A 25205-nucleotide genomic window follows, 5' to 3' on the forward strand; every position below is an offset into this window, starting at 1 on the left:
GTCGGGGCAGATGGCAAGGCCAGGACCCCTTCACTGGGCCTCAGGTCAGTGGGCAGAACTGGACATGGCTGCCCATGGCCCTCCCTGGAAGGCTGGTGGAGATGGGCTCCTGGAATGGGCACTGGTGCATCCCTGAGGCAGCTTTGGTGAGGCTGTGGGGAATGACAGCCAGATGTCCATGAGGAACACTTGGCATCTGGTGCGGCCTTCCCAAGGACAAAACCAGCCATGAAACAGAGCTGTCACTAGGCACAGGGCTGAGGCCTGGAGAGGGCAAGTGAGGGGTTGTAGCACACAATCCAGAGGTGGCGCCACCCCCCTACACACTTACTCTCCTCCTTCCAGGGCACCCACTGAGGCGCTGCACCTCCCATTGTAGACTGAGGTCACCTCTGAGGATCTGCAGGCAAAGGGGCATGCTAAGGGGTGGGCATCAAGTGTGGCCTCCTACCTTTGCATCCCTGCATGGCTGTGAGCCGCTGCTGCATCCTCGGCTCTGCTACCCCTGCCATGCTCATCCCACACCTTGAGAATAAAGCAACGGTGGCTGTAGGCTTTCACCTTCAGCTCGTCCAAGCAGCTCCCGTTCCATTTCCTCCCGGACAACTGAGAACAAGCTGCTCAGTCTTTCCATCCTCCATTTCCTCATCAGACCATTACTATGTGCTGGGCTGTCTGATCAGTTATCTGCTCACATTTCCTGACTAATCAGCCAACAACCCCTTCACCCACCCCACCCCTGGCCTTAAAACCCCTTTCCCTTCCCCTCTCTTCTCCACCCTGTCTCTCTAGGTTTCTGCCAGCCTCCTGCTGGCTCACACTCCTCCATCAGACCTCTACACATCACAAGACCTCTGGGCTCACCCTGGCTCTCTTTTCACTTCTTTTACCTTGATCTAATCAATTTCTCATTCACTTCTGTGTAAGAGGTGTCCACATGTGTATCCCCTCTGTGGCAGAGCCAGGACTGGGCTAAGCCAGGGAGGGTCCAGAGGCACAGCGTAGAGACCTCACTCCAGGTGGTCACCCTGACATTGCACCCAGACTGAGTGAGCCAGCACCTCCTCAAATTGTGCATCTTGTCCTCTCATCTTGCTCTGCTTCTCTGGATCTCAAGCTTTATTTGAATTTTCTATATGTGTGACCTCAAAGCCACCAACAATACAATGAGTTCAAGACAACAACTTGCCGGGTGTGGTGACTCATGCTTGTAATCCCAGCAGTTTGGGAGGCCAAGGCAAGCAAATTGCTTGAGCCCAGAAATTCGTGACCAGCCTGGGCAATATAGTGAAACCCCATCTCTACCAAAAATGCAAACATTAGCATGGCATGGTGGTGCACACCTGTAGTCCCAGCTATTCGGGAGGCTGAGGTAGGAGGATTACCTGAGCCCAGGAGGTCAAGGCTGCAGTAAGCTATGATGGCACCACTACACTCCAGCCTGGGCAACAGAGCAAGACCCTGTCTCCAAAAAACAAAAAGACAACTCACTTTCTCCTGCACCACTGTACCTCTCTCCCTCTATTGCCCCCAAACTTTAAGTGCCATGAGGGTGACTCTGCACCCAGGAGTTGGTTTTCCATCCGTATGTTCTTTCTCCAGATACCACTCCTTCTGGGAACTTCCCTCCATCTCCACTGCCTCCCCTTTGGCTCTGCCCTGTCATCTCTCGTGCACCTCCCCAGATTTGTTCAGCTCCTGCTGCCATCACCCCACCCCACCCCCAGGTCCTCAGCTGTTCAGTGGAGACCCCAACCACTTCTGCTGGTTTGCCAACTCCTCACATTACCAGCATCCTCAGCCCTGACCCAGGAGGCTGCACTTCCACAGGGCATCCATCACTCCTGCTGGGACAGGGGCCCCAGGGGTCTTAGGTCCTGAGCAGACCAACGGGACCAAGGAAGTTAGATCTCCACTCACTGCTTCTGGGCTCACATGAAGCTCATGGGACATGGGATCTGGCTTGCCCCATAGCTGCGCAAAGGGACCAGGTACACAGCCTTGAACTTACAGAGGGCTTCACACTCCTCAGGCTGGAATTTAACCAGCCAGAAACACAAAAGAGCTGGCAAATCAGTTATCCACCCCCTCCCCTATCTAGATAGACTATTCCAAGGGCACTGATGGCAGGCTGGCCTCTCTGCAATGCTGACATCCTGCAGGACTCAATGCGCAGCGCCGCTTTCTGAGGCAGCTGCTGCCATCTCTGTAACACCCTCTCTGTACATGCTCCCGGGTCTCGCCTCCTTCCCCTCACTCTTGCTACTTTGGGGTTGGACCTCACAATAAACAGCAGAACAGAAACCCTGCCACAGGCACCTCTCACTTGGCCTAAGACTCTTCCCAGCTTCTCTCCTTGCCTCTGTGTCTCCTGACTGCAACCTGCTTTCCACCCAAAGCAAAGTGAACTTAAAGCACAGTAAAGCAGTACTCCTCTCCTGCTCACACTGCTCCAATGGGTGGAAGGGGATGTACAGTTTGTGAAAAATTCATCAAACCGTACACTTAAGATGTGTTCAGCTATCTGGATGTTTTCTATCCTTCACAGTAAAGCTTAATGTAGGTGGGGCACGGTGGCTCATGCCTGGAATCCCAGCACTTTGGGAGGCTGAGGCGGGCAGATCACTTGAGGTCAGGAGTTCAAGACCAGCCTGGCCAACATGGTGAAACCCTGTCTCTACTAAAAAAAAAAAAAAAAAAAAAAAAAAAAAAAAAAAAGAAAAGAAAATTAGTTGGGTGTGGTGGCACATGCCTGTAGTCCCAGCCACTCGGGAAGCTGAGGCAAAAGAATTGCTTGAACCCAGGAGGCGAAGGTTGCAGTGAGCCGAGATAGCACCACTGCACTCCAGCCTGGGAGACAGAGCGAGACTCTGTCTCAAAATGAATAAATGCATAAATAAAGTTTAAAGTAAAACAAAACAAAGTCTTCAATGGGTTGCCACTCAACTCACGATAAAACTCCAAATTCTTCCCGTGGCCACAACACCCTAGGGAAGTCGGCCTCTGTCCACGCCCCACTCCCGTCCTCTACCGCTTTTGTGGTTACTCCAGAAGCTGTGGGGCACTGGCTTCTGGAGGCTGGAGCTGAGGCCACTGCTGTCCCTTTACATAGTTTCCTCCACCCGGAGTGCCCTTTGCCTGGCTGTGTCCTCAGAGGGGTCCCTTAATTCCCTGACCTGAACAGAACCCTTCTTCCTTTTTCCTTACCCTCCCACTGTTGTTTATGTCCTACAGAGCACTTATTATAACTTCCAGCTGTAATAGTCAGCTATAATTTAAGTGCTATCTTTCCTCTTGTTTTTTCTCTCATATTAACTATTATACTACCCTGAAATGCAGATACTGTTTCCAGTTCACAGTAAGCCTTTAATCAATATTTCCTGAATCAATGAACAAAATGTTTGCAGCAAAAATACAAGGGTTTTTTTTTTTTTTTTTCTCATGTTTTCGGGTGAGGAAACTGAGTCAGAGAGCACTTGTAATGTCCTCAAGAACGCAAGGGCATCAATCAGAGGAGACTTGTGCCCAGTGTCCCCTGGTGCACTTTTCCTGTCTTAAGGCATTGAATCTTCACAGTCATAGGTGGGCTTGTTCTACCCATTTCACAGATGCTGAAATTAAACACACAAAGGACCAGCCATAAGTAAAGAGGGGACAGAGGGCAAACACAAGAATTCAAGCCCAGGTCTGTCAGTCTAAACTTCGAAGTGTTTAACCAGGATATAAATTGCTGAGTCTCAGGAGTTAAGATGTTTAAAAGATAAAATAAAGTCCTCTGCTAGCCCAGATTTTTAATGTTTCTCAGTGCAGGCTTACCGGCTCCCCGTTTCTTTCCTCGTAGACGCCTAAGGCCACTTGTGGCTTCCCAGCAACAAAACCTTGTGGACCATGGAGCCTTGGACATGCCTCAGCCCAGGCCGTTGCCCAGCTAGTGACAGCATAGCACATTGCACAGGCCGGTTGTTTTTTGACATTGAAATAATCTGTTGCTCGGTCAGAGTTCCCAATGAGACAATTCTACTCTTCCCTCCCTGGTTGTGGACTCCGCTGTCAACTGTACATGACACGGTGAGGAGGGCGAGGAGCTGACGTCCAGCCTGGGAAATCATCCTAGCCCCACCTCTGCTCAGGGATGGTGTTGGGGGCCTGGGGTACATGGATCAAAGTCTCTGTGGTCCATTTTACCTGAGTCCCAATCTACAAAGCAATAGTGCTGAGCAAGTCATCTTCACTCCTTAAGGGTACATTTCTGCATCAAGGGCTGCCAGGAAGGAGGGGTGAGAATGCAACGCGGAAGTGGGTGCAGGGAGCCTGCAGGGCTCTGTGGCTGTGCTCTGCCTCCTGCAGTTTTACTTGACTGCTCTCCTGCCTTCTCTGGGCTCTGGTTAACACCTCTCCAAAGTGGACAATGTAGGAGGCAGTGAGGTGGGGTCTAGATTGACTTATAATAGATAATCTACAAATACTCTCTCACTGAATCTTTGCAATGTGTGTATGCGGGAGATTTTTGCTTGCTGTTTTCCAGATCTCTGCCTGAATCCACACAACAGATAAACAGTGGAAAAGGGTTTCCGCTATCAGATTTATCGGATACATGCCTATCGGATTTCACAAACTATCTTCTTTCAATTCCATTTTGTTCCCCCTCCCCAGAAAAAAAGAAAAACAGCAATGCCACTCTTGGGCATAGAAGAGCTTAGAGTCTTCCTCTGGACCTCCTCCAGTTTTACTTCATCCCACAGAGGAAGAAGAGGGACCAAGGGACCATTCCCATTTGGACCCCACCCTCATCTTCTAGACCACACTTCAGGATCTGGACCTTGGACCTCCCTGCCCAAAGGGTCTGAACCTGGCCCATTCTCCTTCTAAAGTACAGCCTCATTGCTCATCTGTACTCCTGAGGGTGGACTGGGCCATTCCTGGGGTCTCCTGGGCCCAGGGGGCTTTAAGGGGCAGCTGTCTGTCAGGTTTGTGGACAGAGCTTGATCTTATATATCAGAGGGTCCTCACACATGCAGATGAGGCCCTCCTTGGCTCAAGAAAAAGCAGGAGTTACGAAGAGAAGGAGGCCAGGCCATGAACTGGGGCTGGGAGCCTGGGTGTGACTCTCCTTGGGCTACCATGATTTTGCGTGTGACTTTAAGGAGTCCAAGGATGCTGAATTCAAACCTGCCTCCCAGGTTTTTGTGCAGGCATATTTGTCAAGTTAGAAGGAAAGAAGTTATTTTCCAGGACACTTTTAAAATTTGATCTACAAGATATAAATAGGAGCGCACATAGTACATAAGCTTCCTTTTGTTGTCTTGCCCTAGGCTACCCTGGTTAGGGCCAATCTGAGTGCAGAGCCAGGCCTGGCCCAGACCTCTCAGCCCAGATGAGCAGAGGCAATGGATGGAGGTGCTCAGCTCCACATTCCAACCTCATCTCAGCCAGCACAGTCCTTCTCAGCGGGGGGTTTCACTCTCAGCCCAACCTGAGCACAGGCAGGAAGATGTCTTTCTATTCTCCAGATTTGGGGGTCCAAGAGAGAAAACATCTTCAGTAGAAAACACACATGGCATTGGGTGCTCAGGGGAGCCAGAACTCACCCGCAGGGGGTTGTGGCACCCCAGGGCAGTGCCAACGAGCTCCTCTTATTACCTTCCACCCCTTCAGCCATTTATGTTTACATCTGTTGTTAGATTGATGTAAATAAGAACCTATTATAAACAAATAGACATCCCATGTGTCTATTACATATAAAGCAAAATTGACTGGTTGCATCTCCAGAATATGGAAGTAGATATTTCCCAAGAGTAGACAGACACTCAAAATGCAGACAGAGTTTTAACACATTTTTTTTTTTTCTGGGCAAGTACATGTAGATTGTTCCAGGGTAAGGGGCAAAAGGAAGCGGTCTTTATTGTCCTGAACATCCCTTTCTAGGTTTGGTTGTCTATGTGCGTGCATCTGAGTACGTGTATATGAGTGGGGCTGTGTAGTGAGTATGTATGTGAGCACATGTGTGTCTATGTGTATGTTTGTATGCCTGTGTGAGTGCATGTGTGTGTGTTTGTGTATGTTTGTATGCATGTGTGTGGTGTGTTTGTATGCCTGTGTGTGAGTGTATGTGTGTGTCTTGTTTATGTTTGTATGCATGTGTATGTGTGTGTATGTTTGTATGCCTGTGTGTGAGTATATGTGTGTATGTTTTTATGCCTGTGTGTGAGTGTATGTGTGTGTCTTGTTTGTGTATGTTTGTATGCATGTGTGGTGTATTTGTATGCCTGTGTGTGAGTGTATGTATGTGTCTTATGTTTGTATGCATGTGTATGTGTGTGTATGTTTGTATGCCTGTGTGTGAGTATATGTGTATATATTTGTATGCCTGTGTGTGAGTGTATGTGTGTGTATGTATGCCTGTGTGAGTGCATGTGTGTGTTTGTATGCCTGTGTGTGAGTATATGTGTGTATGTTTGTATGCCTGTGTGTGAGTGTATGTGTGTGCATATTTGTATGCCTGCACGTGAGTGTATATGTGTGTATGTTTGTGTATGTTTGTATGCCTGTGTGTGAGTTTATGTATATGTTTGTATGCCTGTGTGTGTGTATGTGTGAGTGTATGTGTGTGTTTCTATGCCTGTGAGTGCCTGTTTGTATGACTGTGTGTGTGTGTGTGCGCATGTGTTTGTGTGGGGGTAAATTCACAGAAACCAGGGTAAACATAATCAAAAGGACAAAGACAGGACACTTAGCTTACAGCAAAATAAGTCACCTAAAACATACAGCTTTGACACTTGTTTTCCTTCAGTCTTCCAGTAACTGCGAGGTTGTGTCAGAAGCATCACAATTAACCACATTTCTTGGAAATTCCCAAGACATCGCATAACCCTGTATCCCTACTCATTCTCTCACAAGTGTGAAACAAGTTCTGCCAAGACAAGGTTAGCTGCAGGACATGAGAGGCACTCAGAAGTGCAGAGTTCCTCCATGAATTTCATTACATACATGCACATTTATATAGAGACATGTATCTATACAGAGATTGTCTATGTTTATGTATATGTCCTTTTACAACTATCTATTTAATTGTTGCCACTCTATACTTCATCTCTTTCTCAACTCAAAACGAAAATCCCGTGTGAAATGCAGAGTCTCCCCGAGCTGAAGGCTTGGGCATGGCATGACCCTAGTTGATGAGATCATCACACCTGTACGGTGCAGTCTCCACTTTACTTGGGATGGCACTAGGGACAGAGTGATGTGGCTGGCACAAGACCCCATGGTCAGGCAGCGCTGATTCATATTGAACCTCAAACCCCTTCTAGTTCCACTGGGACATGGATCCATGTCCAAAACCTAGGAGGGTGTAATGGTTTTTTAAGAATACATGGCTAACCTCTAAAAATGGGAGGCAGGGGAATATCTTTCATTAGAAGTCACACAGAGCGGGCCGCTGGTCATGCATTTTGACCAATACATGGAAGGGAAGAGAAGAGAGACCCTCTAAGAGGAGCCACACCACTCAGCACTCCAGGGAGGAAACTGAGGCCCCCACAAAATGTCCTATCCAAGGGCACCTCGGGAGCTGGTGGCAGCAACTCCAGATTTTCAGTCATCACCTCAGAGTATATTATCAGATGTTGGCAAACTCCTGCAAAGGGCCAGATAGTAAATACTTTAGCCTTTGGACCATGTGTCTCTGTCTTAAAGACTCAACCTGCCACCCCAGTGTGAGAGCAGCCATCGACAATACGTTAACAAGTTGACATGGTTGTGGTCCAGTAACACAATTTGTAAAATTGGTTTCTGGCCAGTGATCTGGCCTTTAGGCTGTAGTTTGCTGTCCTCTGAATTCAATCATGGAGGGTCTTCCCCGCCTGAATGGACCAGTTCCCCACACAGAACTCAAGACAGATGAACTTCTCGACTCTGCTCAACTCCCTCTCTGGGACATGGTGCTCAGATACAGCCATGTTATTGCCAAGCGCTTTGACTTGTGGCATGTTCTTTTTTATATAGATTTGCCATAAAAATATTAAGTATGATAACAATAAGAACCACAGTAAGAACCACAACTTGGTAACTATCTGCCAGATTGGTAACTATCATTTCAGATTACACACAAGGAAACCGAGGCTCAGAGAGGTGAAGTCCCTGGCTGAGATCCTTGGCTGGCAAGTGGCAGACCTGGGATTCCACTCCAGCCCCGCTGATATTAGACCACAGGTCTTAGCAATGACATGTGATAACAAGAGTTAACCTGTGATTTGCACTGACTGTGCCAGGCTGCAGTGGGAGCATTTTATGTGCGTGTTCCCTCTGCTCTAGAGAGTAGGTAGTATTATTATTGTATTTATTTATTTATTTATTTATTTATTTATTTATTTATTTGAGATGAAGTCCTACTCTGTCACCAGGCTGGAGTTCAGTGGCACAATCTCAGCTCACTGCAACCTGACTCCCTGGTTCAAGTGAGTCTCCTGCCTCAGCCTCCTGAGTAGCTGGGATTATAGGCACATGCCACCACGCCTGGCTAATTTTTGTGTTTGTAGCACAGACAGGGTTTCACCACGTTGGTCAGGATGGTCTCGATCTCCTGACTTCGTGATCTACCCACCTTAGCCTCCCAAGGTGCTGGGATTACAGGCATGAGCCACCGCACCCGGCCTATTGTCTTTGTTTTATAGGGAAAACTAAAGTTCAAAAGATTAACTTGTCAAAATAAACAAGAAGGGCTGGGCGCGGTGGCTCACGCTTGTAATCCCAGCACTTTGGGAGGCCAAGGCGGGTGGATCACGAGGTCAGGAGATCGAGACCATCCTGGCTAACACGGTGAAACCCCGTCTCTACTAAAAATACAAAAATTAGCCGGGCGTGGTGGCGGGCGCCTGTAGTCCCAACTACTCGGGAGGCTGAGACAGGAGAATGGCATGAACCCGGGAGGCGGGGCTTGCAGTGAGCAGAGATTGAGCCACTGCACTCCAGCCTGGGTGACAGCGAGACTCCGTCTCAAAAAAAATAAAAATAAATAAAATAAACAAGAAAGCCTGGATTTCACTGAAGCTTTCAGACCTGAGTCCACCCGCTGAAGATGATATTATGAAGTCACGGCCTCCGAGGAAGAGAGGACCAGATTCCAACCCCAGGCCTTCCCTGAGTTCTCATTCTGTGATCCTCTCATACATCCCGAATCAGGGGTTCTCAAAGGGGGCAACATCACTTCCAAGGGGGCAAATTCAGCTTGGGTAGGAGTGGGAGAGAATCTTAGATATTATAATAGCCTTAGGCCCTCCAAAGTGCTGCCCTACCCAACAGCATACAGAAGTATGTAATACATGTATGGTATTGCAGTTTCAGAGAAGGGGGATAGTTAGGAAAAAAGTACTTACAGAGGCACCTTTGGGGGTAGATAATAATAATTTAAAAGTTGAGAAACACTGTGCTAATTGAAAGGTATTTAATTTGATCATCTTCCTGAAAGTATATATACATAATAAATACACACTAACACACAAGTGAATACATCATGTGTGTAAATGTATACAGTAAAAGCCCACACTCAGGGCCATCACTGCATCAAGAGTTCCCCTGGTATTGACTCAATAGATCCTCAAACACTCTACAAGGTAAAGAGTGTCATCATTGTCCTCCTGTCCTCCTATTTTTTTTATTTTTTATTTTTTGGAGATGAAGTTTCCTCTGTTGCCCAGGCTGGAGTGCAATGGCACAATCTCGCCTCACTGCAACCTCTGCTTCCCGGGTTTGACCAATTCTCCTGCCTCAGTCTCCTGAGTAGCTGGGATTATAGGCACCCGCCACCACACCCGGCTAATTTTTGTATTTTTAGTAGAGATGGGGTTTCACCATATTGATCAGGCTGATCTCGAACTCCTGACCTCAGGTGATCCACCTGCCTCGGCCTCCAAAAGTGCTGGGATTGCAGGTGTGAGCCAAGCGCCCAGCCCTGCATCCTCTCCTTACAGATGAGGAGACCAGGCAGAGAAAGGTTATGTAACTGTCCTAAGGTTAACAGAGAGGAAGGAGACAGCTGGGAGGCCCAGCTGGATGACCCAGCTCCAGAGGCTGTGGCTTAACCAGCTTCAACCACTGATGGAGCTACTTTGACCATGCAAACCTCTTCCAGGAATCCACCTGCAGGAATAATCCGCAGGTGCATAAGGAGCTCAGTACAAAAAAGTCTCATATTGCATTGTCGCAAGAAAACCTACCCTGAAGCAAGATAAATCGCCACCAATTTGGGAATAAATTGGGGGGTGCAAGCTCCCCCCAGCCAAAGGAGACCTGTGCCATGAGAATGAGATGGGCTGCATGCCCTGGTCTGAAATGCTCTGACAGCGAAGTGTTTGTGTCGCACAAGCCCGTTGCTTCTAATACGTGGGTTGTACAGTTTTAGGCAGAGGCAGGAGTCAGGTACGTGAGCCCAGTGGTTCTAGGGGTCATCTCCAGGCTTAGGTCTGGCTGGGCAGGGTTGGAAGACTATTTTTCTTCTTTGAAGTACACACATTTAAAATAAATGATGAGAGGTTTTAGTTTTCCATCGTTTTCAGTAATTTTCACATAAAATTTCACAGCACAAAATCATAATTAAGTAATTCAATTATGACTTCTATTTGGTGACCTCAGTCCTAATAAGCTTCCCAAGAGGAACTCCTGGTGACCTGCAGCTGGAGGGCGGGGCCCGGGCTGACTGACATCGTCCCAAGTGCCAGGCCACAGACCTCTACGTGGCGGCTCCAAACCCACAACCCACACTGCTGCCCATCCCTCCCGGCCTTTGGGTCCACCCAGAGGGAACAGCTGGGTGGGTCACTTTGTGGTCACATACATGTTCCCAGATGTGTGTGTGGTGTATGTGCTGCATGTGTGTATGAGTAGTGTGGATATGTGTGTGGGGTGTTATGTGCCTGGTGTGTGTGTATGTGGAGGGTGGCACGTGAGGCCATATGTGGAGTATTATGTATGTGGGCACGTGGATATAATATGCATGTGTGTGTGATGTGTGTGCATGTGGTGTGCGTGGAGCATGTGTGTGTGGTCTGTGTTTGTGTGGAGGGTCTTATGTGCGTGGTGTGCCTGTGTGTGTGTGGAGGGTTGAGTACATGGCCAATGGTGTATGGAGCTGTGTACGTTGTATGTATGTAGGTGGGTGGGTGTGTCTGTGGTGTCTGTGTGGGTGCTGTTTGTATATGTGGTGTGTGTGAATTGTGCATTTGTATGTGGTGTATGGTGTGTGTATATAGAATGTGTGTTGCATATGTGTGGTGTGTCGTGTGTATGTGGTGTGTGTGTGGTGTGTGTAGCCTATGTGCAGTGTGTGTGGTATGCATGGTTTGTGTTTCTGTGGGGTGTGTGTGCGATATGTAGTGTTCGGAGTGCAGTTTACGGTGTGTATAGGTGAATGGGTGTGTATGTGGGTGTGTACGTGGGTAGGTATGCATGTGGGGAGTGTGGTGTGCGTGATGTTTGTGCACATGTGCCTATATATAGACTATGTGTATGTGGTGCATGTGGCGTGCAGGGTGTAAATGGTGTTTGTGCATGTGTTCATGTATGTGTGCGATATGTCTATGGAGTGTTTGTGATATACAGTGTGTTCATGTGGAGTGTGCAAAACATGTATTTGCATATGGTGTGTGGTGCATATCTATGTGGCATGTGTGTGGTATGTGTGGTGTGCAGTGTTTGTGTATGTGTGTATGCATATAGTACACATGGTGTGTGTGGTATGTGTAGTGTGGAGAGTGTGTGTGGTGTGTGCATATGCGATGTGTGTGAGTGGGTGTGTATGTGAGGGTGTGGTTTGTGGGGGCGTCTGTGTGCATGTGCTTCTATCTAGGGTGTGTGATATGCCTGGTACACATGGTGTTTGTGTGTGTGGGTGTGTGTAGGTGGGGTGTGTGCACGCTGAGTTTACCATGGAGTCTCAGGCCAGGCACAGGGATGTGGGGACAGAGATGGGAGTGTGGCCTGGAAGGCATGGTCACGAGGGGTGATGCCACCAGCAGGGCCATGCCCACTTTGATTCTGTACAAGACTCTTGCTTAGAGGGAGACAGTGCCTAGAATTTCCCAGGCCAGACATGCCATCCAGACTTGCCAACAGCCAGCCTCCCTGCCATCCCCTGGGATATGTGTGGCTGCGTCTTCAAAGGGAAAGATAATTGCAGGGGTTCTGAGGTAGGCTGTCTTCCCGCTGAGGGAAGATTCAGGGCTGGCCCCTGGATGCCCCTCCGAGCTGTGTGAACTGGGAAAGGTAAGCCACATGGCTGAGCCTCCAGTCCTGCCTCCTACAGATGGGAACAGTCCCACTCTCCTGCTAAGCAATGCTGGCTGCCACCCCACCTCCACCCCAGCCACTGGGCTCCTCCATCATGTGGAGTCCACTCCCACTCAGTCCCTTTGTGGTCCCTGTTCCCCGGGCCTGGAACTCAGCCTATCAGTCTTGGCTTGCACAGTTGTTTCACACCATTCCAAGATCAAGGCACTTTTCTCTCCTCCGAGAGACCCACTTCACCGGGTTTCTCAGCTTTGAAGCACTTATCACCACATGAAATGACCTAGCCCATCACTTGATGGACTGCCCATCTCCTTTCCCTTCTGGAAAGTGTCACCCTTAAAGTGGGATCATATATGTCACATACCCCTGTAACTCTCATGCTTCAGACCAGTATCTGAAAGATAATAGAAGCTCAATGAATATGCATTGAAAAAAATAAGTCAATAATATGTGAAAAGAGTGGGTAAAAGCATCCGCTGTTGTGAGATATTACCTATAAATGTTTGTTTAGTCCATTCCCAACTATATACATAAGTTGTATTATTTACTAAAAGTGTTTTGCACTACAGAAAGAAAAAATGTACAAAACAGATTTTTTTTTTTTGAGACGGAGTCTCGCTGTCGCCCAGGCTGGAGTGCAGTGGCGCCACTTAAGTGAACCTCATAATTAATTTATTTGAAAGGTTAAGTGTTCTGCCTGCTAACTACGACAGAAAGCAAAGGAGAGCCCCTCCATAAATATCAGTACCCACCTACCAGACTAATCTCCCTGATCATGGCCACAAACCCCTCTGCAAGGAGGAACTGACTCCACATTACAGGTAACTGAGACGAAGGGGGCTAAGTCAATTGCACAGAATCACACACTCATCAAAATGCAGAGCTGGAGTTTAAATGCTGACATTTTCCCAGCGAGAAGCACAGGTGAACAATAAAATGAGAAAATTAATCTCCTCGCACAAAAGAAGCCTCCCTCTACTCCCACCCTCAGTCGTATTGGCAAGTGGAAGCGCCCAGGAGTGAAAACTCTCATTAAATGAGAATAGAGCTAACTATGAACATATCCACAACAGGGTGGGAGAGGGGGAGGGGATGACCACACATCTGGAGAGAGAGAACACCACGGGAACACGGGAGAGGCTCCTTCTTTGCTCTAATCCAGATCATCAACATCCCAGCCCAAAAGTCCAAGTGCAAAAGACAGGACGCAGCAAGGGACTCCCTGGCTGTGGGGACAGGAAAGAGAGGACCACCATAGTGTGTCCCCAAAATAGAAGTAGGTGGAGGCCTTCTCGGCTGCGGCCAGCTGGCATTCCACAGGCTCACTTACAGTGACCCGATAAGCTATATAAAGCTCGTTTTGTGGCCACGACAAAGCCTGGGGTGGAGAAAACTCTTAATTATAGCTGATGCTCCGGGACTGGCCTTGTCCTAGGCCTCCGCCCCACACACTGCAGGAAGCTGAGGCTGAGGTTGCATCCTCTGGGGGCCTCTGTCAGGCGATAGAGAAGCAGGAGCTGATGTCGTGACACAGAGACACTTCTCTGAATGTGTCCAAAGTCAAGGAAACACATAGCCAGCAGCATCACGGCAGACCTTAGGGAAGGCCACTGGGGAGGTCAGGCCACTGGGGAGGTCAGATATGATGACTGAAATGCATCTATAATAACACTGGCCATGTGTTACTTCTGTTAATGTTGTTATTCCACTCCTCAGTCTGCTGATACTCTTTTTCATTTGTAAAATGGGGATAATGATTTTTTTTCAAGTTCGTGTCAGTCATTCATTCAACAAACAGCCACTGGCCACCAGATATGAGCCACATCTGTTCTAGACACTGGGTAGGGTTTGATAATTAGATATGCAGTGAGATTCCAGAAGGATAGTTGAAAGCACTCACTCTTAGGCAGTAGGTTCTGACCAAAGAAAGACTTCCACACCTGTCCGCTGCAATCCTGGACAGGCCACTCAGCCCCTATGTGCCTCTGTGCCATCAACGATAAAACAGCCAAGCCTGCCTTTTCTAAATCTGCACCAGCCTTCAAAATCTAACCATTTGTCTCTGTTCACCAAAATGTGAACGCATTAAATATTTCCATTATTGTTGGCTATAATTTCAGATTTGCTTCATGTTCTTGTTTTCTTTGGCGGGGGTGGGGTGGGGAGTGAAATAGATCATTGCCCATGAACTTCTAATGCGCACATCATAACAGCAAGCACAGAATTAACTGTCAGGTCACTGCCCTTGATTTCCTTTAAACAATATTTAGGGGCTCATTCTACATACTAGGCTCTGTTCTAGGCACTGAGGTACCACAAGGAACGGACTTTGCCCTTGTGAAGCGTATATCCTTGTGTGTGAAGATATATACTAGGCAGGTAAACTAATGCATATATAAAATTACACACTCCATTGTGTAATTGTCTGCCGTTTTCCTGCTGCCCCAAGTAGACAAGAGTTTCCCTCTCAAGGACAAAGAGGATGCCAGATTCACTACTGCATCATGGGCACCTGGCCTGTGTCCAGCACAGAGGAATGACTAAATGTGCTTTTTGAGTGAATGAATGAATGAATGAAGAGAATGTTTACTATAATGCATGACTGTTAATGAAGGAATGGATAAATGAGATTGAATCAAATGGCTGTTTCAATGCATGGTTATTCAATGAATGAGTGAGTTGGATCTAACTCAATGATGACTACATCAAAAAAAAAACCCCTGATATTTTTAGTCTACCATTTTCCAGGTCATCAATAAGTGGCCGCTATTGAGACTAGTTCCTCCTCGGGCTGTGAAGTCCCCCACAGGCATCCTCTGTGTACCAAGAGATTTCTGGTGTTCAAATTCTGCCATGCTCCCTGACTCAATCTCACTAGCTGCTTTCCAATATGTCACTATTAGCTCTTTTATTTTGTTTTGCTTTGTTTCTAATTGAAGCAATTGTAAGGGGATTTCATTTCATTTGTAGCCAGAATAGACCAGGCCCTCTTCATCTCACAGCTGTATTTACAAAAGCTGATTCCCTTTAGATGACTGAGCATTCACTTAAATCTTACATCTATTTTAGGATTTTGGAGAAGCCCTGTCTTCACAGAATCCATGAGCTTTTCTTGACGTGATCAGGGCGGACGTGTGTTCTGGGCTGGCCTGTGTAGGTTTCCCTTTCTCTTGGTAACAGCTCCCTGGTTTTCCTTCATGTATCAAATCCCTTTCCTTGAGGGAGCTAGGCTGGGAACTAACTCTACTCCCAAATGTTAGACGAGGTCTTGTGACAGGCCCAAAATATTCAACTTATTTCCACTCCTAGACTAGTGATTGGTGTAGGGACAGTCACATGACCTACCATAGTCCAGTGAGACCAAGTGCCAGGCCTGCTGGGTAATAGTCTCTTCTCCTCCCGGGTTTGCAGGCAGACATGGCTCTGAGATTCACTGGGAGGTGAATCTCAGAGGTGTCTTGCTGTGGTGTCCCCAGGTTGCCCTCCCATGTCCATTCTCTCCCTCTGCCCTGCTCCCAGGCCCAGCAGGCCAGCCATTGTGACTGCATCACTTGGCCTTGCTTGGCTGGTATCAGATGGGGTCAGGCTAGTGGAAGGAACAGATGCAAGAGCAGATAAGGGGCAGGGGCTTCTTTCTTGCTCCCTCTCTGCCTGTGTGTTGTGCTGTGGCAAGAGAACTGCATGCCTTCATGACTAAGGGTCCTACAGGGCCACCCAATCTCAGCCCTCATGGACTCTAGTGACACACTCCATCCCTTCTCAGCTGGCTTCTCCCATCACTAATTCCTGTGTACCTCAGTATCCCTTGTTGATCTCACCCTCCTCTAAATAAAACCTTCAGCAGAGTATCTTCACTGAAACCCACTTACCAGTATAATTCTGACACATAAGGCAAGCCAAGAACAGAGTTAACACCAAGACAGAGGAACCTGGAAATGGAGAGTGGAATGAATGGGTCCAGGTTTCATCGCCTGAAGCTGCCTGACCTGTGACCTTTCAATTGAAAGTGATAATATTAATAAATTTGCTTTACCAGGATCAGTCATGGTGAAGCCCATGTTCTGGAGGCATGGGGGAGAGGCCTGCAGTCTGAAGGCCTGGGTTCTGTCTCCAGCCCTGGTGTCTATCAACTGTACGGCACATCCCAGGGACTCGACCTCTCTGGGGTTGTCTTTGCCATTCTCAGAGCCATCCCTGGGCGTGAAGGAGCTTCAAAGTCTAGAGTCGGCCCTGCTGAGATCCAGAACCACTCTGAACCAAGACTGTCAGGATGGCAAAAACAAACAAAAAAAGTGGGAAGGATCTGGAAGTAACCTTCTTTCCCAGCACTCTGCATCAAGGGGTTCTGGATTCTGGAATAACAAGTAGAATTCAGTGTTCCTGAGCTACCACACTGAATTTCTACTTCTTACCTGGGGCTGTGACCCTGTGCCTAGATCTTATCTGCACAGATTTCTGATCGATCCAGGGTGCACCTGGATCCATCCCATAGCTCCAGCCCTGCCTGAGATGTCTCCTGTCACTCCTCTTTCCCCACCTGACCCATCCCCTCTCAGGCCTACAACTGAGGGCCCAACATGCCTTGAAGCTGTGCCTTTCATGATCTCAGCATTCTGTGCGCTCTTATCTATAAGAGAGAATCCTTATCCTGTGAGGTTGTGATGTGGGTCAGTGAAGTCACTTATGGGAAGTCCACAGCCAATGCCTTGCATGCTCTAGGGTAGATTACCTTCACTTAGCCTTCTGGGCATCGATTTCCACCTCTGTAACACAGGCCAAGTCATCAGTGCTGGATCTCTCATAATTATCTGAATTTCTCCAGCAGTCTTGTGAAGGACCTCCCTTTGTCCTGCTGTTCAGTGGCATTCCATTCCCCACAGAGATGTGACCATGTCATACCCCTGCATAAACCCTCCAGCATGTCCTCACCTTAGCACATAAGGTCCCCCTTTATGGGGACCCTGACAATCTGGCAACACCCAGCAGCCCTAATCTCCTCCTTTTCCCCACCTGCGTGGGCCCATCATGGTTCATTGACCATGTCATGGCATCCTTTAATCCTACTCCATCTCATCCTTCTCAATCCTACGCAGTTCATGCCCATCCTCTAAACAACCTAAGCACCACCTCCTCCAGGGAGCCCTCCCTCATTCTCAGTAGCCCCACACATACCACGATCACACGTGGACCTGGCACGTGAGATGCTGCCTGCGTCTTTATTAAAGTTTACCTGCACAGTATCACATTCCCTTTTATGTGGCTTTCCTGCCTTCTAGACTATGAGCACCCTGAGAATGGGTGCTGTGTCTTATCTTTTTCTGTAGCCCCAGAAATCAGCACAAGGCCACACAAAAAAGTAGAGCCCTGATAAGTATCTGTTGAATAAATAAGCGGAGATTCAAAGAGCCAACACAGAGAAACGGGTCATACTGTGGTAAAGCAGCCTAGAGCCACCCCAGTTTCAGAAATGGTTTAGCTGTTTTCTCACCAGGCTGCAAGCCAGGCACATCCCCAGGATCAGGCCCCTGCCTCCCCTGCTGAGTCACACCCAGCTGCTCCCATCACCAGCACCTTCCATGCTGCCCCAGCCCCCAAGGCTTTCCCTGCCCCTGGCCAAGGTGTAACCTATGGCTTCCCAGCAGAGGTTGTTCATTCCCCTGCAGTTATCAGCAAGACAGAGGCTGAGGCTCCACACTCCGTCTGACCAGCTTCAAAGCCCAGCCCCTGCCAGGCCAGGAGGAGAAGGTTACTCAGCACCCACTGTGACCCAAGAAGGACAAATGTCACCCCAATGCAATAGGCAGAGGCAGAAGCTGGAGACAGTCTGGAACATGAGAAACCCACTTCACCCTTCCTGTCCTGGGGAGGGGTCTGTCCTCAGAATGACCCCCACTAAACCCTGGAGGTCAGGCTTCCAGGTCAGAGCCCTGGGGGCCATCAGCCCTCTGCCTCCCCTCCCCCCACCCCCAGCCACAATCAACAGATTCCAGACAAATAAGCTAGAGGCCTTGGGTTATCTCAGAGGGCACCGGGTCAACAGCACTTGGCCTCTGGGATAAGCAGCTCCTGACTGTGTCTAAATGACTGACTCTGGGCTGCTAGGAAGAGCTGACGGAGCCTGAATGTTTCTGGCATGATCCCTCATCACTGCCCCTTGGGAGACCCTGCTATATGCCCAGTGCTTCAGGCCAGACTTTGCATGCACACTTTTTAGCTTTCACAGCTCTGGGCAGTAAGCAGAGGATGTTGCCATATCAGAGGTAAAGATGAGACACCAAGTATCTCCCAGGTGGCAGGGTGGTTAGAACCCAGCCCTCTTTCATCCCCAACTCCTTCTTGCCTCTGCCCGCGACCTCTGCCTCTGGATGGGAGAAGACATCCTTCCTGAAAACAGGAATGTCCAGGGGGTGCACATGCTACTAGGGTCCCTGTGTGGCCAAACCCAAGAATGTGGGGTCCCTCAGCCTCTGCACCTGCTACTTCCCCCGCCTTCCTGGAGCCAGCCACAGGATCCCTATCTGCCCGAGGACCCCTCCCGTGGGCCCAGCAGGGGGCGTCACTCTTGGCAGGGCCACGTGGGGCCCGGGCGCACTCACTTTCGCACAGACGGCGCCGCAGCTTGCCCCGGATCTTGTCGATGGCATTGAAGTCAGACACGTGGAAGACGTGGGCGGACTTGGGCTCTGAGGCGATCTCCTCCAGCTCCTCCTTGAGAGCCTCGCCCACGCCCACGGCAAAGATGCGGATGCCAGCGCGGTGGGCGGCCGCCGCTGCGTCCAGCACCAGGTCCTGGCTGCGGCCATCGGTGAGCAGGATGGCCACCTGCTTGTAGGCGCGGTCCCCGGGGCGGCCGCCGGCACGTGGGGAGAAGCTGCGGGCTGTGATGTAGCGCAGCGCGTCACCCGTGTTGGTGTTGCCCCCGTGGTAGGCGAGGCGCCGGGCAGCCGCCTTGACCTCCTCCTGCGAGCCAAAGAGTCCCAACTCGAAGGCCGTGGTGGGCCGGTCGCTGTAGCGCACAACCCCCACACGGGTGCGGTCGGGGCCCACCTCGAAGGTGTCCACCAGGTTGGCCACCCACTGCCGGACCTTCTCAAAGTCCTCCTTGCCCACGCTGGAGGAGGTGTCCAGGAGGAAGACCAGATCATAGTGGACACTTTTGCAACCTGCAGGGGTGAGAGAATGGGTGGCGTAGGGCAAATGGGCATGGAAAGGACACTGTCCTGGGGCATCAAGGTCACTGGGGTCACACACGCCTGCTCAAATACCTACCTGCCCTGTCTTTCACGACCCAAGGGCCCCGGGCTGTCTGAAGGGCCTGAGCCTCGGTTTCCAAACCTTCACATGGCAATAATGATGAGTCTTCCCCAAGACTGCTGTGAGGCTCAACTGACAATATGTAGCATCACATTAAAATGATTAACACCCACCGCACAGCACTATGCCTCAATCTCTTCACTTTTATTTTGTTTAAAAGGTGACTCCATTTTTATTTTTCAACCTACCACAAATAATGTATGCCCATTTCTAAGAAGTCAGAAAATGCAATCAAAAGATGTTTAGATGTTTTAGGCTGGGCGCGATGGTTCACACCTGTAATCCCAGCACTTTGGGAGGCCAAGGCGGGTGGATCACAAGGTCAGGAGATCGAGACCATCCTGGCTAACACAGTGAAACCCCGTCTCTACTAAAAAATACAAAAAATTAGCCAGGAGAGGTGGCGGGCGCCTATAGTCCCAGCTACTCGGGAGGCTGAGGCAGGAGAATGGCGTGAACCCGGGAGGCGGAGCTTGTGGTGAGCCGAGATCGCGCCGCTGCACTCCAGCCTGGGCGACAGAGCGAGACTCCGTCTCAAAAAAAAAAAAAAAAGATGTTTTGATGTTTTCAATGCCCGTATTCCCACACAGAGATAACCACTGTTAAAGCGTGGTATACATACTTAATTACTTTTATTTCCATATAATTATTGATAGGAATGGGACTGTACCAGACATACTGATACATATGCTGTTCTCCCTGCATTTAGTTATAAGCTAGAAATCCATTTCTAGTTTGATCATGCTGGTTTCCACGGCTGCACAGAGTCCTCTGCACGGATGAACATAATTGATTTAGCCAGCACTCTCCAGTTATTTAACTACCTAGCCCTTTAAAATCAGATAATACAAGGGGGAAGTGTTTTCCAATCTCTAGAATGCTGCACAAATATACAAAGAACTATCAAGAAGCCCTGGTCTTAAGTCCAGGTGCAGTGGCTCACGCCTGTAATTCTAGCAATTTGGGAGGTCAAGGCGGGCAGATCACTTGAGGCCAGGAGTTTGAGACCAGTCTGGCCAACATGGCAAAACCCCGTCTGTACTAAAAATACAAAAATTAGCCAGGCGTGGTGGCTTATGACTGTAATCCCAGCTACTCAGGAGGCTGAGGCACAAGAATCCTTTGAGCCGGGAGGTGGAGGTTGCAGTGAGCCAATATCACATCACTGCCCTCCAGCCTGGGTGACAGAGTGAGACACTGTCTCAAAAAATAAAAATAAAAATAAATAAAAAGAAGAAGCCCTAGTTTGACTCTTCCAGAAGGTAGGGTTTGGCCATCCAAGCAGAAGCAGAGGACCAGGCCTCTGGGAACACCAGGCACAAAGATTTGGCTATAAAAACTAAACTAAACTAAACTAAACAAAAAAACACTTTGTTGAAATACCAGATTGGAAAGGTGAAATGGTCTGGTAGTGGCTGGGTGCATGAGAGCTGGAGGAGAACGCACCTGCCTGTTCAGCAAGTGGCCATGGATTTGTCACACCCTTTCTCAGGGGCTTTGAAGTCTTATAAAGGAGGGAATCTTTTTATCCACCAATTCCAAACTTAGCGATTTATCCCAAGAAAACAATCAGATAAATGGAAAAAAAAAAAGATGTATAAAGAAATTCACAGCAGCATGGCAAAAAAATGCTGGAGATAACTACACAATCACCTATGTGGAATTAAATAAATTACTTAAAGAAAAATCATGATGTATTCATTGCTAGGCAGCCATGACAGTGATGGCTGAAGAGGAATCCTTATTTACCAGCATGGATACACTTTTCCAATATAGCCCTGGGTGTGAAAAGCTGTTTATAAAATGATATGTATAACATAGAATTTCTGGAAAGAAAACCTGTGCGCGTGTGTGTGCACGCGCGATTGTGTATGTATGTATGCATGACAGAACCTGAGAGAGAAATACTTGCTTACCTCTGGCAAGCAGAGCTATGAGTGAATTTTATTTTTTGTATTTTTTGCTCTTATATTTGCAAGCAATGAAGTTCAAAAAACAGAAAAACGATAAAGTTATACGAATTTACACACATACTCCCACAAATGCTTCCCTATGTGATCTGAGCCAATGCCACCCTTGAATGTTCCACACCTACCTTTCCCTCTAGCTTTGAAAATCCAAGGGACAATCTGCATGTCAGGCACTGAGTTACATCCCAACCTTAGCAGGACTGATCCCTAACAGGATTAGAACTCTGGAGTGTGTTTGACCACATGTGCAGACTTGGAGATAATTCCTGGGGAGTTTTTTTCCTTGACACAAAAGATCATTCTTTTGTCTTTGGGACAATAATGTCCCAGGCTGTTCAGGATAATTGCTGCTGAGGGCCAGGCAGAACCTGGCCTGCAGGCTGTAATCCTAGAGCAAATTTGTTTGAAGGCTACAGAAGTTTCATTTGTTCAGGAGGCCTCCCCAAGGGGCCCTTTTGAGCTCAGGGCACATTTTCTCCCAGAGGCCAGGGAACAGGCGGGATTGTGTGCCCGTGAGGCTGGAGTGCGACGTGGAGAGAAGAGATCTGAACCCGGGCAGGTGCCCTGGCTTCTGGCCTTGATTCTGCTAAGGCAGGAGCTATGCCACTCCTGGCAGGTGAGTGCTTTTCTGGGGCCTACCATTTTCTACTATGAAATGAGGGCACAGAGGAGACCACCCTAGGGCCTTTTTGCTTTTAAATGTGATAATCCTGTGCATTGGCTGTGCATTTGGGGTTGGCTAGATGGGTGCAGAAATCTCCTGTTCCCTGCATGTAAAACAGGATGTCTACAGTTATTACTGTCTTTCCAGCTAGCCAGGCTTTGAGAGGCTCAGGAAAAAAAAAAAAAAAAAAAAAAAAAAAAACATGAGACAACTATGTAAATTCAATAAAGAAATAATGTCAACCTTTCTTTTTTAAGTCCAGGGAGAAAAGCCTTAGAATATCACTTCCTGGGTGGGTGTGGTGGCTCACACCTGTAATCCCAGCACTTGGGGAGGCCGAGGCGGGCAGATCACAAGGTCAGGCGATCGAGACCATCTTGCCTAATACGGTGAAACCCCGTCTCTACTGAAAATACAAAAAATTAGCCAGGCGTGGTGGCGGGCGCCCGTAGTCCCAGCTACGCAGGAGGCTGAGGCAGGAGAATGCGTGAACCCGGGAGGCGGAGCTTGCAGTGAGCAGAGATCACGCCACTGCACTCCAGCCTGGGCGACAGAGCGAGACTCCATCTCAAAAAAGAAAAAATATATATATATGTCACTTCCTATAACATGGGCTCAGCGTTTTGCTTCCTGGATCTAGTGACAGGTGGTCTCCCTGGCCGCCCGGTGGGCAGTATATGAACATCCCACCTGTCTGTGTATCGAGGACCCCAGTGTGCAGGCTCTATGCCGGGGTTGTGGACCCTGACCCCTCCTTCATATCTAAGCGCTGACCAGTGCCTTCCCCCAGGGCAGGGGCCCTCATACAGGTTAGCAAAACCATGTTGCCATGTCTCTCCCCTCCTGCCCCGGGCCTTCTCATCTCCAGTCAGCTTTCCCAACTACTGGGTCTACTACATAAACACGCTTTTCTCACTGTCCTGGATGCCTTTGCTAAGTGGGCTCCAGTGTGTCCATTTCCCCCGGAATGTGTCCCAAAACCTTCACAGGACAACACAGCCAGGTCCTCACCCCTGCCTCCTCCCCGAGCTCCAAACCTGCACACACTTGGTAGAGACAGGCTCACAACCCAGGATGTGACTGACCAAGACGTGTTAAAGCAACTCATTCCCTCTCTCTGTCACGCTCTCTCCTCCTCTCACAGGAACACACACCCATCCCCTCACATTCACACTCACAAACATACTGACATTGCCACATGTATTCACACTCCCTCAAACTCACACACACTTCCCCACACACTCCCTCAAACTCACACACTCTCACACATCACCTCAAACACACACTCTCTCACACCCACACACACACTTCCTCAAACTCCGTCACACTCCCCTACACCTCACACTCATACACATTCCCTCGAACTCCCCACACCCTTCGTCAAACACACACTCCTACACTTCCTCACACTCCCTCACACACTCCCTCAGACTCACACTCCCACACTCCCACTTTGTCAAACACACACTCCCTCACACTCCCACACACTCTTCCTCAAACTCACACACACTCTCACACTCCCCCACACGCTCCTCAAACTCACACTCCCACACACTCCCACACACTTTGTCAAACTCACACACTCCCTCACACTCCCCCACACTCTTCCTCAAACTCACACACATTCGCTCTCACTCCCTCACACACTTCAAACTCCCACACTCACACTCCCCCACATTCCTTCACACTCCCTCACACACTCTCCCTCACACTCTCACACTTCCTCACACACTCATACACACACTCTCAGACATATACAGGCCCTTGCTGAGAAGCTGGTGATTTTTTGTCCCTAGGTTGGAGGGCAGCTGACTCACACTTGGATTCCGGACTCTCCCTCTCTCTCACACAGTCAGTTGTGAACTCACTTGCATGCATACAACACAGCCCATGCTCACGGACACATGCTGACTGCTCTGTCCCCAGCACAGCATGGCACAGCCCACGGTGGCCCCACCTGCCCGCTGAGCCTGGCAGCCGCCGCCCCCACTCCACAGCAGCAGCATCCAGAGGAGGCCAGCCACAGCGTTCCCTCGGAGGCCAGCCATGGCTCTCCTGTTCTCGGGGACAGGCTTCTCTTGGCCAGGAAGAGACGCTGTTAGGGTCTACTGCAGCATGGCCTGTGTGGAGAAAGACACCCTTAGAGAAGGCTCTCAAGCTGAAAGTCTGTGAGAGGCAAACTCTGGGCCCCGCCTGGGGGAATTCCCCACACCCAACCTTCCAACCCATCTTCCCTCCCGGATTCAACTCCAGGCAGCCAATGTGTGACCTTCCAGAGCAGAGCCAAGTGTGACCTCCCCTTCATGGATTTATGCCTGGATCCCCCCAGCCATCCGATTAGCAGATGGGCTTGCAGAAGGGAGTAGGAGAGGGCCTTGTGCCTGAGGACTGCACACCACATCCCGCCTGGTATGGCTTGGCTGTGTGTCACCACCCAAATCTCCCTCTCTGAAATCCCCACGTGTCGAGGGAGGGACCAGATAGGAGGTGATTGGATCATGGGGGCAGTTTCCCGCATGCTGTTCTTATGATATTGAGGGAGTTCTCAGGAGATCTGCTGGTTTAATAAATGGTAGTTCTTCCTGCTCTCTCACATATTCGCTCTCCTGCCACCATGTAAGAAGCACCTGCTTCCCCTTCCTCCATAACCGTAAGTTTCCTGGGGCCTCCCCAGCCATGCGGAACAATGAGTCAATGAAACTTCTTTCCTTTATAAATTACCGTCTTGAGCAGTTCTTTCTAGCAGCGTGAAAATGGACTAATACACTAGAATCATTCAGTACCATCGTCCTCATCTGAATATGGCACAGGGGCCTGCCATGATCTACCCACCCCTGTCCAGCCTGGCCTCTCCCCTCGCCTCACTCCCAGACCATGCTGCACTTGGTAGCCATGAACTTTCTAGCCATTTCCCACAGGTTCCAGGTGCCCCACACCTTCTTTTGCCCCCCGGGAAGGGCTTCCCTCTACCTAAAATC

The 25205-nt window shown here is 49.2% G+C and overlaps 1 protein-coding gene across 2 annotated transcripts in view; it reads right to left on the reverse strand.

Annotated features, from left to right (window-relative positions):
- The window catches only part of COL22A1 (collagen type XXII alpha 1 chain), a 327746-nt gene that overhangs the window by 270145 nt on the left and 32396 nt on the right, over positions 1 to 25205 (reverse strand). For both annotated transcript variants that reach the window (XM_030795302.1, XM_030795301.1), the window contains exons 2-3: positions 24185 to 24347; positions 18876 to 19442 (exon numbers count right to left, since the gene is read on the reverse strand). In XM_030795302.1, coding sequence (XP_030651162.1) covers positions 18876 to 19442; positions 24185 to 24275 — 658 coding nt within the window. In that variant the 5' untranslated portion in view covers positions 24276 to 24347. The remainder of the gene's footprint in view (positions 1 to 18875; positions 19443 to 24184; positions 24348 to 25205) is intronic.

Source organism: Nomascus leucogenys, chromosome 16 (genome assembly GCF_006542625.1).
Source record: "Nomascus leucogenys isolate Asia chromosome 16, Asia_NLE_v1, whole genome shotgun sequence".
NCBI lineage: Eukaryota > Metazoa > Chordata > Mammalia > Primates > Hylobatidae > Nomascus > Nomascus leucogenys.